Source organism: Macrobrachium nipponense, chromosome 40 (assembly GCF_015104395.2).
Source record: "Macrobrachium nipponense isolate FS-2020 chromosome 40, ASM1510439v2, whole genome shotgun sequence".
Lineage (NCBI taxonomy): Eukaryota > Metazoa > Arthropoda > Malacostraca > Decapoda > Palaemonidae > Macrobrachium > Macrobrachium nipponense.
This window is the reverse complement of record NC_061101.1, coordinates 19334204-19351980: the sequence shown is the minus strand read 5'-3', so window position 1 is coordinate 19351980 and position 17777 is coordinate 19334204. Positions and strand designations below refer to the sequence as shown.

The 17777-nt window shown below is 41.1% G+C and overlaps 1 protein-coding gene across 1 annotated transcript in view; it reads right to left on the bottom strand.

Annotated features, from left to right (window-relative positions):
- The window catches only part of LOC135212188 (uncharacterized), a 218018-nt gene that overhangs the window by 80662 nt on the left and 119579 nt on the right, over window positions 1-17777 (bottom strand). The window contains exons 8-10 of the mRNA XM_064245634.1: window positions 8735-8937; window positions 6857-7159; window positions 2613-2692 (exon numbers count right to left, since the gene is read on the bottom strand). Coding sequence (XP_064101704.1) covers window positions 2613-2692; window positions 6857-7159; window positions 8735-8937 — 586 coding nt within the window. The remainder of the gene's footprint in view (window positions 1-2612; window positions 2693-6856; window positions 7160-8734; window positions 8938-17777) is intronic.

Sequence of the window (17777 nt, the reverse complement as noted above, 5' to 3'; positions counted from 1 at the left end):
TTTTCGCGCCCGTTCTGGATTCGTCGGGCATGTTGTGGAGCGCAAAAACGCACCAATGTTACGTGAGAAACGCCGCGATTTCTGATGCAATACCTCGTCTAGATTCATCTAAGAAATTCTAGCAAACTCGGGAACCTGTGACGCTCGCCGTAGGCTCCGCCCCCAGGACGCCGTATAAATACGGCGGAGGAAGTCGGAGCAAACAGTGATCATAGAAGAAGGAAGAGATCGTAAAAGAGAGACATCACCAGATCAGATTATCAGTGAGAGATCAGCAGCAGTGATCGTCAGAGAGAGACTAGAGATGAAGGAACCGACTAAGTATCAATCAAAAGAAGAGTTGTTCGAGAGTTGGTTGGATATTGGTCTAGTCGTCTTCAGGAGTGGACGGCCGTGTTTTCTAGACGTCGAGCAGACTTCAGAGAAGAAAAGGTCCTGCTACAGGTTTTGGGGATTTCCTGCCTTTCAACTAGACTAATTTCTGCAATACGGAGTCAAGAGGATGACTGCAATTGCCGCTCTACATTTATGAAGCCAGCGCGTCGAATCGCCAAATCGAGTAGCAAGTATTTGAATTGCCTCACTGTTCCCCCAGTTCATGCAGTGTAAGATTCTATCTTTTTATGTAAATAGGAGATACCATTCTGCATTTACCTTTGTTAGTAAGCTTGTAAACAAACCTTTATTGTGTTAGTGTTTCTTTCTATATTCGTATCCCCAGTTTCAACTGTTTGTGTTGATATATTTTTTTTTATTTCATATCGAACCTGAAGCGGACCTCTCTCAGAGGCCGTAACATTGTGTCGACCTTTAACCAGGATATTTCGACACCGTAACATTGTCTCTGAGATCTCAGAGTCCGTAACAGATGCTATAAAATTTAAATAGATAAAATTGCAGTCTGCCATTTCAACTGGGTTGCAGGATGGACGATACTCAAGACTTTGGTGACTTAGAATTCTGTATTTCCTTACTACCCTCCAAAAAGGTCGTGAAAATCTAGCTGAAGAGGAAATTGGAAATAGGCTGGAATTACACAATGTAATTACCAGAAACAGTTCTGGTCAAGAATGAAGAAAGAGACTGAGTCCACCTTCTGACTTGAATGATCTGGGAGAGAGCATAATATTATTACCATCATCTGTGTCCTAAACCCAGTCTCCATCACCGCAACCTGGCCCCTCTAGTATCCTTCCCATCTGTGCAACTTCATCACCAATCAGCACACACACACACACACACACACACACACACACACACCACACACACACTCTCTCTCTCTCTCTCTCTCTCTCTCTCTCTCTCTCTCTCTCTCTTCTCTCTCTCTCTCTCTCTCTCTCTCTCACAGTTAACGATGGTGTAGATTATTTTTAATTGTTCTATTTTTACCCTTACCTTCTAGAACTGTAAATGCCTGTTCTAAAACAAACACATAACTAAGAGTTGTATTAGCCCAAATAAAAAACACTGCTCATGAAAAGGAATTTCAGAAACAAAGAGAAAGAGACAGAATTAGGAATTTCTTAAAAGTGGTTGAGAAGACTTCTAAAAAATATATTGGTTGGTCAAAAGGGGGAAAGAGAGAACTACGTATGTACATAGTATATTTGTAATCTTCACACACTCCTACATTTTTACCAACCCTTTTATTACTTTTTTTATGGATAATGTATAAATCTAACTTTAAATGAAATTACAGTAACTTTAATTTCATTTAAAAGTTACCTTAATATTTAGGGAGCATGAGGGTCATATTTAGGTTCAAACTCTAGAAGTAAGCATTTATTAGCATTTTTAGAAACCGTGCCCAACTTACGCGAAAATTCCCCTTATGTGAGGGGGTCTGGAACCTAACCTCACGTAAGTTCAGGATATTACTGTATATAAGGAAAATCTCCTTCCTTCTCTCTCATTCATTGTTTTTTACTGACATCTACTTTACAAAATCAGCACTGTACTATACTCAACACAATAAGTACTGAAATCTAATAATCTTTCAATATGTGTAGGTGTGTACATAGAGGGTATTCGCACATGCACACATCATGTTAGTATAAACTACAGACAATATGTTTGCTCAATATTCTCTCCCTCTATCTCTCAACTTTTTCTTGGGGTTACTTACATTTAAACAGAAACTTATCATATTTTTCAGTGTATGAGACCTATTTATACTATTTTATATAACTTGTGAACAAACATGTACAGGTATGTACTATATGCATTTTTAGAGTAATTCATTTTGCAGATATATATCTGAAACTGAAGATAAAAATTAATTTATGAAATAAATATACAATAGTACCAGAAGGATAGGGCTATTATAAGTACTTTACACAAACTTGTGCTACACTGCACACTATGCTAGTTGATTCTGAGTGCTGAAGGGATCCAGGGTATTTAATCATTTGGGCTATATACCAATCTTTGTTACTAAGCAAATTTCATTACTTACATGAGGAGGTAGACACCATTTTGTCTGTAAATAGCGGTGCCATCATTGCATTACTGACTGGCTGTTATAACAACAAAAGGTTACCTTAACAGGCATCATTGTGGTTATCACAGCAGCAATATATATAAAAAAAAAACTGAAGTTAAAAGATACTTACATAGAACTTTCATCAGCTAAAAGTTCTGAAATGCTCATTATTGGCGAGTGACTTTCCCTGCCTGGCCTGTTCTCCATTCCCTGCAGGATAAACATGAAATGACAATTGTGAACAAATCAACCATAACAAATGGCTTAAAACTATTTTAAACATTCTCTTCTTTTGAGGAAAGCTATACTAACATTGGCATGATTACATTTTAGTATCACATCCATAATTTATTAGGAATAAATAAAAAATAATTCAAATTTTCTAAAATTTCTAGAACTGACTACTTATGGAACCTGAAAAATTTTGTTTACCTTACTATGACAGTTATTAAAGACTTAGATCCAAGCCATCAAGAATTAAGAGCTGTCTAGCTCTTTGCTCAATATGCAAAGGTTTAAAAATTTATTTCCCCTAGCTTTGGGGCAATGCTTTCAAGAAGTGATAACGACCTTTAAGAAATATAATAAGAAATCTCAAAAATTGTTAATGATATACCATCAATACCTGAGATAAAATGCCATTATGATAAATAAAATCATCAAAAGACCACTGGTGAAATCACAGCCAATTTGGCAATCCTGCATAAGTCACATTTTATATTAATGCCACAGTCCAACACATTTTTTCCAACTAACACATTAGAAAAAAAATACAAATAAATGACTCTTGATGGCTTGAATTCTGCACTGTAAAGTGTAGCAATGTACAGTGTTTCTTTTTGGCAATTTAAAGTGTCAAGGAACAACTTACAGTATATTTCCGCACATAAGACGACCTTTAGATAAGACGAGGCAAAAAATCATGGCAAACTTTCATGAATTTATCTCATATCTGTAGTATGGGACAACTTGTAAATTACAAATCAAAATGTTTTTTGGAGAAAAGCAATTATTTGCAAAAATTAAACAGTACAACTATACTAATAATAATGACGACTTAAGTAAGGGTTGTTTTGCTTGTTGTACCCAATAACAGTATTACTCTTATCATATTGTTACTGTATTACAGAATATAAACATCATCATGTACTTCATTTGCATTTAATATTGTTTACATTCTCAAAATCTCGGCTGATTTTAGTATTATTGATATCTTCATTGCCATTATTTGTTAGGAGATGAAATTCAGATACCTTTTATCATAAATTGACAGAGTTTGGTTGAAACCGTGCACATAATACTTTACTTCCTTGTATAAGCATTGAGTAGGTGTGATTTCTCCAGTTTCGAACATCACAGCCGCCTGGCCGTTATTTTGTTTTGTTCACCCTCGGCTATAATCTGCAGATTTAATTTACTAGTATTCTTTCTTGAGATCTCCACTGCATGAGAAATGAACAAAAATGTGTTTTATTTTTACTTTTGGAAGCCACCATTGAGAATCGGCAGGGTTTAACAATTTTAACGGAGCTCTTAATAACGCTCGATAGTTACGGTAAATGACGTCAGCAATCAGCTGTTTCTCAATTCGGTTGTTTATGCCAATACACATTTACATAATCGCTTCATTCAGAATTCTAAAAACTGGAATTTTGTAATGGAGGAATATCATTAGTATTACAATCGATATATGAGAGAGAGAGAGAGAGAGAGAGAGAGAGAGAGAGAGAGAGAGAGAGAGAGAGATTGCCTCGGTCAGGTTGTTACACTGATAGATATCCACTTGCAAAAGTCAAATAATAGCTGTATTGAGAATAATGATAATTTAAATAAAACATGTTTTACTGTAATCATATTACATGTATTATTGTATTACATTATAAGAACAAAACGATGATGCGCCACCTGCATTCTAGGTTTGTTTACTGTCTCAGCTGATCGCGTTTTACCGATATCATCATTGTCTTTAGTTGTTGAATGGAACTTAATTCAGAGATACATACATTCCTTTCGTAAATGATCAGTTTTGTTTAACAAAGCCAAGTCTATATGTTTTTCATACAAAAGGTCGCGGTAAAGGGAAACCATTGTTTTGTTTACATTTCATCACCATTCTTAAACGCTAATACTACTACAATAATGAATGATTATTATTGTACACAATCATTGTTCACATGCCTAAATTGTTCGAAACAGCTACAAATTTAAATTACAAACCGCTTTGCATGCCGCCTTACTTGATGTTCACTGCGTTTATCATAAAAGCACGGAGGGAATGTGAAAATATAGTGTCATAAAATAATTTTTAAAATGCCATGAATGGTCCCGAAGATGATTTGTATATTGACGACGAAGCCGAAGTCGACTCGCCAGAACCAGACTGGAATCTCTAAGGTGGTGGTGCATGTGATCAATCTTGTGATATGTATGAGAAACCTTTAATGAAAAATTAATATTATGTTATCAATGTTATTACTACTGTAATTACACTACTATTTTAATTTCTTAAAGGTTACCGAAAGATAAAGGTTTCTGTCAGCGCAACCGCAACTCGATGTTTACATTTTCTCAGCTGGGATCACATAGATTAAAGTTTCTTTCATTGATTTCAAAATTATTCCTCAAATAGGCTATTTGTAAAGAAGATATGCCAATAATATATATGTTAAAATGGTTTTATTACCTTTATCATCATTATATTTCATAAATTGAATCTTTATGTATGTTGGTGGTTAGGCAATAGCACTGAGGGCGAGGCTGGCCTACAGATATGCATCTTAGAATTCAAAGTTTGATCTTTAGTATTGCAGTATAAAACAACCCCCAATTTTTAGGGGGATTTTTGGATTTAAAGGTCATCTTATACGTGGAAACATACAGTATTTTTTAAAAACACAATATGAATAAAGAAACCTACCTTCTGACTAAAATCATATTACTATATTTACTGCGACAGTTATAAAACTTCTAGTTTGATTAATGCCCAATTCAATGGTAAATGTCAAATCAAAAACTATATACAAGGTGTGATCATAGAGCACCTGGGCAGTTGTTATAGTAAAAGAGCTAAAATATGCAGAATGAGGTCACTTGACAGATTGACCTTCAACCCCATTGTGTAAGCAAATAAAAGTTTTTAGCGTCAACTCACTTCTGCTCTTTACAGCAGAGCTTGGATGGAAAGTATGTAGTGTGTGGTTGTTGCATTGACAATGATGGAAAATGTTGGGCAGCAAATCTACTTCAAAATTTTGCCAAAGGCTTGGTGATACCTGCCCGCAGACCTAAGCAAAGTTGCAAAAAGTATATGGAGAAGAGATAAGCTGCACACAAGTGTACAAGTGGTTCAACAGAACTGAGAAAAAAACAGTTTTCCTTGACTATAAGGGAACTGTTCATCATGAGTATGCTCCACCTGGTCAGACAGTCGACAAGGGGTACTACTGTGATGTGTTGCAGCATTTGCAGGATGATGTTCGTTGGAAGACGCCAGAATTGCATGAGCCTGATGAGTGGCAATTGTACGAAGACAATGCACCTGACCATTCAGCGCAGCAGCTTTTGGCCAAGCACAACATCCCCTAGGTCCCACAGCCACCATATTCCCCAGATCTCGCCCCTTGTGACTCTTTCCTCTTTCCAAAAACCAAATCCCACTTGAAAGGAAGATTTCAGAACATCAAGGTGGTCCAAGTGAATGTGACAAGGCAGCTGCTGATTATCCTAGAAAACATGTTCCAAGAATGCTTCCATCAATGGAAAAAGTGCTGGATAAAGTGTGTGGCTTCTAAAGGGGACTGCTTTGAAGGAAATTAAATGCTAAAATGGTGCGTGTTGTAGTTTTCTTTTTAAAGCACCAGTCCTGATACAGGCAGTCCCTGGTTATTGGCAGGAGTTTCTATTCAGACGATTTTTGGTGCTTATGGTACCAAGAACTGGTTAATGGTGCCTCTTTTAGGTATGTATCAGTACCACTAACCCCAATTCACCAATTTTCGGCACTAGACAAGTGCCATAAAAGCGGATCTAACAGGGGACTGCCTGTACCTTACGATCACACCTCGTACTACTATACTGTACTATGTATCATATATACATATACTAATGGGTTTCAAGATACTTAGAACTCTATAGACACTAGTACCAAACAAAATGGACAAAAATATATGATCAATAAAAAAAACTCACTCAGACAGCAGTTTTTGCAATTCTATTAAATTTATGTATACCAAATATATATCTTTGGTCCCAGGGGTCTAGTGTGTCCAAGTAATGTTGTGTTCCGGATAAGGTGAATTTGGATAATCAAGATATTATTAGTTAAAATTTGGAAGTTTACAACATGACATGTGTTTCTTTGACATGTGCTCTTACCTGTCTGTCAAATCTGTTATCATTCCACCTACTTGGTGGGCCTCCTTGAAAATCTCTTCCTGGTGGGCCTGGTGGGCCTCCTGGTGGGCCTGGTGGGGGCCCTCTGAACCCAGAATTAGGAGGTGGGCCTCTAAATGGAAAGCCTTGAGTTGGTGCATTACCTAACAGACCAGGTCTTGGGGCCGCACCAAGTAAGCCCTGACCTGGTGGAGGGCCACATAATCTTGGCCCCATTAGTCCCCTACCCATAGGTTGGCTGGGAGGGGGTACACTGAAGCCAGATCTTCCTGCGTTGTATTCAAACTGCAAAAATTACATTAAAATTTGCATCTTAAAAACTCCAATAAAAAGACATTATAATAAGATGAAAATTTCAATTGCACCTTAATTTCAAGACATTAGATATTAATAAAAAATTACTCTTTGAATAGACAACTAAACAAGACTACAAAGTTTAAAATTCTTAACTCACTGAGGTGGCCTGAAGGGTTTCTTTGATCAATTCACATACAAACCTCTAAGCAAAAACCGAATCTGAACTTTGGTCAGTTTTTAAATTTATAGTGTCCAATGACCCTTTGGGAGAAAATAAAGATATATTCAAGGACTCTCTATAGATTTGAGTTGGATTGTAGTAACTTTTATGATATCCATGGCCATTTGAGAGAATATTTTCTATGAAATTTATTATACCCAAGAACTAAACAAGTTAAGTCACTTACTGATTCTATGGTATCCATGGGCCCTTTAAAAGTACAGAGAGCAATTCAAGAAAACTATTTACATATATGAAATTAACTGTACCCAATTAATAAATTAGTATCTGCAGACCATTCGAGAGAACATTAGGGTAAGTCAATTAGATTATTTACTCTTAGTATAAGACTGACTTTACCCGTATGCTCAAAACTTGGCTACTTTCAAATTCATAGATCTATGGTTCCTAACAAGATTATAAAAGATAATTCAGGAAGAATATTTACAAATATATGAGAATGACTTTGCACATACTCACTAACCTGGTCATTTATTAAAGTTTTAGTATCCACAGTCCCTTTGGGATAATGTACAGAGGACCAATTGGTCACATTTTAAACTTTATAGTATCCAAGGTCCCTTAGGTGAAAATGCATGGGAAGTCAAGACTAGTCAAATAAAATACATGGGAAGTCAAGACTAGTCAAATAAAATACATGGGAAGTCAAGACTAGTCAAATTAAAGACTGACTATAACCATGTGCTCAATAACCTGGTCCATTTTTCAAGTAGCTCTTCAACCTGACACGACGAGGGTCGGGCTTTCTGTTAAATAACTTTCTTATCTTATAAGCAACAAAGACCTTACATTGTAGCTTAAACAAGAACATTTTCTATAGAGGTTATGGTTAACAATGTTAAAATAACACCTATTTACAATAAAAACATTAAATAATACAGTGCCCATCTTACATATAAATATACTGTATTTAAATTTTTTTAGAGTATGAATAATACACTAATGCATAAATATTATTTGAATTAAACCTCATAGTTAGTGCAAAACTATAGTCACTGTGACTCTGGTAGATTGTGTAATTGCTTATCTGTTTAGCTTTCTTGTGATCGAATTTTAAATTATTGCAAGCTTTCTTGTGATTGAATTTTAAATTATTGTATTTTCTGAAGTTAGATACAAAAGTATCAGCCCAAATTTTACCAATATAGAGAACTGATACCTAAAAAAAATTACCGGGTGCAACCAAAAGCAATACTATGGCACATCTCTAATCAATAGTATCCATAAGCATTTAAATAGAGTATATAGGGTTCAAAGAGATCACTTATAACTAAGCATATTAACCTGTAACACATTGTTTACAATTAAACCAAAGCACTCACTTGATCTGCAATAGGTTGCTGCTTTTGTTCATGTTTATCACTGTCATCAGAATTATCTTCTGTATTTCTTGCATCATTATCTTTCTTGTCATTATCATCCTCATCATCATACCAATCATCTTCAGGTAGAGTGAATTTATCCTTGCTAGGGGGTACACCAATTGGTCCAATAATGAGTTTTGAAGATTCACCAAATTTCACATCTGAAACAGAAAAACCAATTGAAATGTTAAAGAATAATACATATCTAACAATATCATTTTGCATTAACTACGCTTTACACAAAATGTCTAAAGAAAATGAAGCGATGGTGGTATTTGAGAAAGAGGGGCCTGACTTGGACACTCATAAGGAACACTCTGAAAAGCCTTTGAAATTACACCCTCAAGACAGATATCCACAACTGGGCACTTGCTTGGAATTATATCCTTGCTTTTATCTTGGAATATGGTTGGAGAAAGCTACTGTCAATGTTCTTGGGTTCACAGATGTGTAATTACAGTAACACTTCAAGTCTGAACAGGGCATTCAGAACACATCTGCAAGTGGTTGCATAAAGGTGGTGGTGATCCTTGGCATCTGGCTATGGCTGCCAAAGGGATTGCAGTACTGCCATTGGTACTTGAAATGGTGATCAAGATGACAGAGATGACATGGGCAATGCCACTCCTATCAAGCCCACATGCAGCAAGGTCCAAGACATATTCAGCACCCTTACCAAATTTTTATAGTTGTTGTATGCTGATGATCTGGTGGTTACTGCTGAAGATGAGGAGGACCTACAGAGAAGGGTTGGGGAGTGGCATGAGTCTTTAAGAGAAGTGTGGATTAAAGGTGAATGTGAATAAAACTGAGGTTCTAGTGAGCAGTAGGGAAAATAGAGGCAGAATAGTAATACAAAAAAGAAGAGCCCCGATTATAAAACAGATGGGAAAGTTTAAATACTTAGGATCTACTTTAAGCATAGGGAGGATGTGAGACTGAAGTTGACAGTAGGATAAAAATTGCATGGGGGAAGTGAAGAGCGGTAGCTAGAGTAATGTGACAAGAAAATGTCAATCAAGCTAAAAGTCAAGATACAGCACAGTGATAAGACCCGTGTTAATGTATGGATTGAAAACATGGGCTCTAAGAAGAAAAGAGGAAGTAAAGCTTGAGAGAACAGAGATGAGAATGCTGAGGTGGATTATGGGAATATCGCTGCTTGAGAGATTGGAAAATGACAAAATAAGAAGGGCAGGCATAGTAAAGATTACAGAGGTGATAAGAGAGGCACGATTGAGATGGTATGGGCACACGAAGATAGATGACAAGGAGGGAGTGAAGAGGGCTTGAGAGGAACCTGTTAAGAGGAAGATCGGGAGGGAGTAGAGAATTAGATGTCAAGATAAAGTGAAGGAAGATATGGAGAGAAGAGGTTTGGTGGAGAATGATGCCTTTGATAGAAGGCAGTGGGAGAAGGCACATCAGGCAACAGACCCCTTAATGTAGGGATAACAGTGGGAAAGAAGAAGAAAAGAAGTTGACAAAAACTCTGACAGCTATCAATATCAAGTAGTAATACTTCACTGAAATCCAGCAAAGTCCACTAAAAACCACAAAAAAAGCTGCTGCAAGAAGCACTGATGCATAAATCAGAGCTGGCAGAAACAAAGTGAGCTTATTGGCCAGGTTGTTATTGTGTTTCTCAACAGTGGGCATGGCTTGTCACCCACACAAAACAATAGAATTGCTAATGCGATTTTTTAAAAATGACTGCCGCATGAATAGGAATGTCAGCTATGTAATCAGTACTTGGTAAGTTACTTATATGAAAATATACTTAGCATTTCTTTCCATGTTTGCCATCCAAAATGATATTGTTATTTTACAATAAAGTTTTGTACATACTTACCTGGCAGATATATACTTAGCTTACGTCTCTGACGTCACGACAGAATTCAAAACTCGCGGCAAACGCGACAGGTAGGTCAGGTGATCTACCCCACCCGCCGCTGGGTGGCAGGTGAATGAACCAATCCCCCTTTCCAGTCATATTTTCTCTTCCACCTGTCTCCTGAGGGGAGGCTGGGAGGGCCATCAATCGTATATATCTGCCAGGTAAGTATGTACAAAACTTTATTGTAAAATAACAATATCATTTTTGTACATGAACTTTCCTGCCAGATATATACTTAGCTGATTGACACCCTTGGTGGAGGGAAAGAGACAGAGCTAACAAGGAAAAAGGGGAAACAACAACTGTTGTAGGATACTAACAAACCTTGGTTCTTACCTGATAAGGCTGAAGACTTCATAGGTACTGTCTATTAGTCTGCAAAGCCTGAAGAGCTACAGCGAGGGCGTGACCTACAGCTGAAAAGACTCTTTGGGTCTACCGAAGGGATTTGATATCCGCTTACTCAGTACAATCCAAGTCGGATCATGTCAATGGGGATTCGCCCTCTTAAATGACAGAGCCTGACCACTACCAATGCAGGGAGCTCTAGCACAAACAGATCACCTAACCATTCTAATGTTAGCAATACGAATAGAAAGAGATGCCTACCCGCATCCTCTTTCAAACAACCATAAAAACACAATACAAACAATAGGGGAAAATTTTTTTACAAAGGATATGCTTCAGCTCCCTGCCCCAGCACCGAATCTGCCGATACATACGGGCCTAACGCGAAGCACTTATCGTAAGTAATCTTGACGTCTCTGAGGTAGTGGTTCGCGAATTGCATCTCCATAATGTTGCTTTCATCAGATTCTGGAGTGACATATTCCTTGTTGAAAGCCAAGGACGTAGCAATGGCTCTTACCTCGTGAGCCTTGACTTTCAAAAGCTTGAACTGATCCTCACCGCAAGCCAAATGTGCTTCCTTCACGAGGCTTCTAATAAAGATGGACAAAGCATTTTTAGACAATGGTCTACTGGGATCCTTTACAGAGCACCAAAGTCTGTCCTTAATGCCCTTAAGAGACTTCTTCCGCTGGAGGTAGTATCTTAAACTCCTCACAGGGCAAAGAGTTCTTTCCGGCTCTTCCCCTACCAGGGGAGCTAAGCCTGGAACCTCAAAACTCCTTGGCCAAGGATTTGAGGGGTTCTCGTTCTTAGCTAGAAAAGAAGGAAGGAAGGAACAAATCACGGAATCTCCTTTGAAACCTACCCTTCCTTCTAGAGCATGAAGCTCGCTAACTCTCTTGGCAGATGCTAAAGCCAAAAGAAACAGAGCCTTCTTCGTAAGATCCTTGAAAGAAGATGACTGGGGTGGTTCAAACTTCGAGGACCTCAGGAAACGAAGAACCACATCCAGATTCCAGCTCAGAATTTCAGTCGAGGGTTTCTTGCAAGTTTCGAAAGATCTTAGCAGATCATGTAGATCTTTGTTGTTGGAGATATCTAAGTTCCTGTGCCTAAACACAGCTGCTAACATGCTCCGATATCCTTTGATAGTCGAAACTGCAAGACCGCATTTTTCCCTGAGAAAAACCAGGAAATCTGCGATTTGGGTCACAGAGGTACTGGAAGAGGAAAGCTTCTGGTTTCTGCACCAACGGCGAAAGACGTCCCACTTCGACTGGTAGACTCTAAGGGTAGAGGGCCTTCTAGCTGAGGCGATAGCCTTCGCTGCCTTAGCTGAAAACCCCTTCGCTCTGACAAGACTTTTGACAGTCGAAAGCCAGTCAGATTGAGAGCGGGGAGGTTTTTGTGATACCTGTCGAAGTGGGGTTGTCTGAGCAGATCTACTCTTTGTGGAAGAGCTCTTGGAAAATCCACCAGCCATTCCAGTACCTCTGTGAACCAATCTTGGGCCGGCCAGAATGGAGCTACCAGCGTCATTCTTGTCGCTTCCGAGGCCGCAAACTTTCTGAGTGTTTGACTCAGAATCTTGAATGGAGGAAAGGCATAGACGTCCAGACCTCTCCAGTCTAGAAGGAAAGCATCCACTGACACTGCTCCTGGGTCTGAGATCGGGGAGCAGTAGAGGTCTATCCTTTTGTTCCTTGCTGTCGCAAATAGGTCGATATGAGGTCTGCCCCATAACCTCCACAGGTCTTGGCAAACTTCTGAGTGCAGAGTCCACTCCGAGGGGAGCACTTGATTCCTCCTGCTCAGGAGATCGGCCCTGACATTCCTTTCTCCCTGTACGAACCTGGTGAGGAGAACGATCTTCCTTGCCTGAGACCACAACAGCAAGTCCTTTGCTGTTTCGTACAGGGAGGAGTGTGTCCCCCCCTGCTTTCTTATGTAAGCCAAGGCTGTGGTGCTGTCCGAGTTGACCTGAACTATAGCATTTCGGACGTGGCTGACACTTCTCTTGACCCTAGGGTCGCACCCCAACCCGTCTCCGACGCGTCGGAAAACAATACTTGGTTCGGGTTTGGCATGTACAGAGACAGACCTTCTGCAAAATCGGGAGGAGGGGTCTTGCCCAACCACAGAAAGGTCCTTCTTGGATTCCTTTGATATCATGAAGGAGAATTCCATGGATCTAGAGAGAGGAAGACCTCCCCAATTCCGGTAGTAAAAGAAGAATTGAGAGAGGTCTGAGATGCAACCTTCCTAGAGAAACTAATTGCTCCAGCGAGGAAAGTGTCCCCAACAGACTCATCCACTCCCTCGCTGTGCATGCATCTTTCTCTAGGAAGGTCGTTAGTTTCTCTCGGCAACAAGCAATCCTCTCTGGTGACGGATATGCCCGAAAATCCAGAGAAACCATCCGAATCCCCAGATATATCAGCTCTTGACTGGGGATTAATTGTGACTTCTGGAAGTTCACCAGAAGCCCCAACGAACTTGCTAAAATAAGTGTCTTTTGTAGGTCCTCCAGACATCGTTCTTGTGAGCTTGCTCTGATCAGCCAATCGTCTAGATAGAGAGACAGCCTCACTCCCTCCAAATGTAGCCACTGCGCTACATTCTTCATTAAACCCGTGAAAACTTGAGGGGCTGTCGAAAGGCCCTGAATTGGAAGATCTTCCCTCCCATCATGAATCTCAGAAACTTCCGTGAAGAAGGATGGATAGGCACATGGAAGTAAGCGTCCTGAAGATCTAGGGACACCATCCAGTCCCCTGGACGAAGAGCCGCCAACACAGAAGAAGTCTCCATGGCGAAATTCCTTTTTTCTACGAAGACATTCAGGGCACTTACATCCAGAACCGGTCTCCATCCTCCTGAGCTCTTGGGAACTAGGAACAGTCTGTTGTAAAAACCCGCAGAATGAGGATCTATCACTAGTTCTATCGCCTCCTTCTCCAGCATAAGATCTACTGCTAGAGAGGGGGCTTGATTCATGATGGGGTCCTTGTACTTGGCTACCAACTCCCTCGGAGTCGTCGTCAACGGAGGTCTTGATAAGAAGGGAATGAGGTAGCCTTTGCGGACAATCGAGAGTGACCAGTTGTCCGCCCCTTTCTGGGCCCAGACGTCGGCAAACTTCAGTAGTCTGGCACCCACTGATGTCTGGAGAACTTGAATACTACTTCTTCCCTCTGATGGATCTAGAGAAGGTCTTCCCTCGTTTAGCGGGTCTAGATCCTCTAGAGGAAGAAGCTCTGGCAGGAGGGACTCCTCGAAAGGGCTCCTGCCTAACTGGAGTCTCTCTCTTGGTTTTAGCCTGGAAAGAAGTGCGAGGCTTCCTGGTAGACTGGGCTAGCATGTCCTGTGTAGCCTTAGCTGAAAGGGCACAAGAAACATCCTGAATGATCTTCTTAGGGAAGAGTTGAGGAGAGAGCTGAGAATACAGGAGAGAGGCTCTCTGAGCATGAGATACTGATTTCGTCAGGAACGAACAGTAAACAGATCTTTTCTTGATTACTCCCGCTCCGAAAAGGGAAGCTACTTCACTCGATCCATCTCTCACTGCCTTATCCATACACGTGAGAACACTGATAAGATCCTCAGGTGAAATGGAATCCGGGGTCTGCGTCTTCTTGGCCAAAACGCCCAAAGACCAGTCTAGGAAGTTAAATACCTCCAGGACTCGGAACATTCCCTTCAACAGGTGGTCAAGCTCATTCATCCCCCATGTCGTCTTAGCAGACATGAGGGCAGAGCGTCAAGAGGAATCCACCAGTGAAGAGAAGTCCGAGTCTGCCGAGGAGGGAAGAACGAGGCCCTAGGGTTCTCCCGATTCATACCAGAATCCTAGCTTTCCAGTTAGCTTAGAAGGAGGGAAAGAGAACACCGTCTTCCCTTTCTCTTCCTTCGAAAGAAGCCACTCACCAAAACCTCTAAGCGCCTTCTTCATAGAGATTGCAGGCTTCATCCTGACACAGGATGAAACCTTCGAAGTTTTCGAGGTCGAAAATAACGATAAGAGGCGAGGGCGGGCCGACAGGAGAAAGGGCGTCTCCGAATTCTTGAAGCAACAGGTCCGTTAAACGCTTGTATGAGGAAACGGAGGAATCTTTAGGAATTTCTTCTTCCGAGGGATCCTGTTCTTCTTCCGCCGAAGATCCTTCACGATCCTTACGATGATAGGCTGTCTTGTTCTCAGCCGAGAGTCCATCCTTGGAAGAAAGTCTGGAAGAACTCAGACATCTAACCGGGGAAGTCATAACTTCCGTTGAGATTCTGCCTGAAAACTCCTTCTTGTCAGGATGAGGGCGTACTCTAGGCTCTTGGCGCCTAACGAACGCAGGGCGAAAATCTGGCGAAGAGCGCCTACTAGGCGAAATGCGTCTATCAGGCTCCTGGCGCCTGTCTAAAGGAGAGCGGCTGCCTGGCGAAGAGCACCTGCCATGCGGGAAGCGCTTATCAGGCTCTTGGCGCCTGCTGTGAGGAGAGCGAATCTCTGGCAACGAGCGCCTACCAGGAGAGAAGCGTCTAACAGATTCCCGGCGCCTAACTCGAGGAGAGCGAAAATCGGGAGAAGAGCGCCTTGTAGGAGAAGAGCGCCTACCAGGCTCTTGGTGCCTGCTAAGCGAAGGGCGGATGACAGGAGAAGAGCGCCTGTCTACCAAAGGGCGTCTGGTCACAGGAGAGCGGAAGCCTGAAGGAGAGCGGCTACCATGAGAAAAACGCCTACCAGGCTCCTGGCGTCTGCCAGCGGGAGAGATCCTGTCTCGAGACGAGTGCCTGTCGGGAGAGGCTCGTCTACGGGAAGCATGCCCCTCGTCCGACGGAGAAACAATGTCCGCAGGAGAGCGCCTGTCCGTTGAAGAGCGCCTTGTACTACGATCCAATCCTGGAGAGAGGGCGGTTACTGACGAATAGCGTAATCCTGGAGAAGAGCACCTGGACTTCTTTACCGGGAGCGAGACGTCCTTCCTACGATGAGAAGTCACAATCAATGAGTCAGCCAGAGCCGTAATCTGGGCCTGCAGACTAGCCAAAACACGTGTAGGAGATTTAACAAAGTCCTTCACGGGAGACGCAGCTCGATCCTTACTAGGAGAGCGAAACTCCAAAGAAATCCTCGGTTTCTTCACATCCAATCCAAGACCTTCCGAAAAAACTTCAGGGCTGGAGGGGAGAGCGGAAGAAGCCTGCCAGGCTCTCTTTGACGGCCGAGAAGCTTCCGAGGAGCTCCAACCACGTTTGGGCGAAGGAGAAGGCGAAGACGAGAAGCATTGCCGTAAGACTTCTCTCTTGGCGCGATCCAAGGTAGCCTGGGAGCGAACATCAGGCGCTACCGAGGGGACGCCTGACCGGTGGGGGTTCTCCCTAACCTTCCTGCGGCTTTCGACTTTCCTCCTCCACTGGGTCTGGGAGTCTGGAAGAGGTCTAGGCCTAGAAGCATTAGGGAGCCGATCAGACGCACCCTCCACTGCACTGGGATCACTGCACAAATCACTATCACTCTTACCTTCTAGCACTTTAATTTTCAACTCCATGCTGCGAATAGTGGCTCTCATAGTGTCCACCTCCGAAGGCGCATCTTCGGGTTCGATGCAGGGAGCAGGGGCTGAAACTGGTCAAGGCGCTACGTCTACAACAGGGTTATCAACTTCAAACTCGCTAGCGCGAGACCTACTGGAACTCCTAGATGAAGCTTTCCTAACCTTGTCCTTCTCAAGCTTTCTTACATAAGAAGAAAGCGCCTTCCATTCTTCTTCATTCAATTTACCCCACATCTTACAAGGGTTAATAAATGAGCAGTCATTCCCCCTACGCCTCATGCATACTGTGTGAGGGTCTACCGCAGCTTTCGGTAGCCTCACCTTACAATCGCTAACAGAACAAACTCTGAACATAGTTGATTTCTTAATCTCTAAATCAGACATAATGAAAATCCAAGAATAATCAAAAGAATAATAAAAAACCGGTCCACAAATCGCAAATGCCAAGCCAAGGAGCAGGTACTTCACCAAAAGTCCGATGAAACAATCCAGGGCGAAAACGAGTAATAATCCAAAATCGAGAGGTATCGACAACAGATGTAGTCGACACCGGCGACAGAAAAAATATGACTGGAAAGGGGGATTGGTTCATTCACCTGCCACCCAGCGGCGGGTGGGGTAGATCACCTGACCTACCCGTCGCGTTTGCCGCGAGTTTTGAATTCTGTCGTGACGTCAGAGACGTAAGCTAAGTATATATCTGGCAGGAAAGTTCATGTACAAAACTTTTATTTTTGTAGATGTGTTTAATTGTAAGAAAATCCTGGTGTCTCTCAAAAAATTACATGGTACTATTGGTGCATTTGAATAAAAACATGTGTTAACTTTGAAGTTATTTTATAGTTCCAGAAAAAATAACTGAAAATGGATTAATCCATTCTTGACCACCTGTTATTACTATAACCTTGCCTTTTTATACAACATTACACATAGATTATAATTAAATAATTTCAGAGTTAAATAACACATTGTATTAGAGTTAAATAACATATCTATTAGACATCCTTTTTCTATTTTTAAGTGTATATTGTATAAAAAAACTGGCCTTTGTCCAATGTGACTGTATTACCAATGGCTGACCAAGCTAGATATAGTATGTACTGCACTGAGTAAATGCAAAACTTGTTGCTAGTAAAAAACCATTTAAAACAAATTAATATATATTAAAAATAAGAAGCTAAATCAGTCATACAAATGTCTCTTTCAT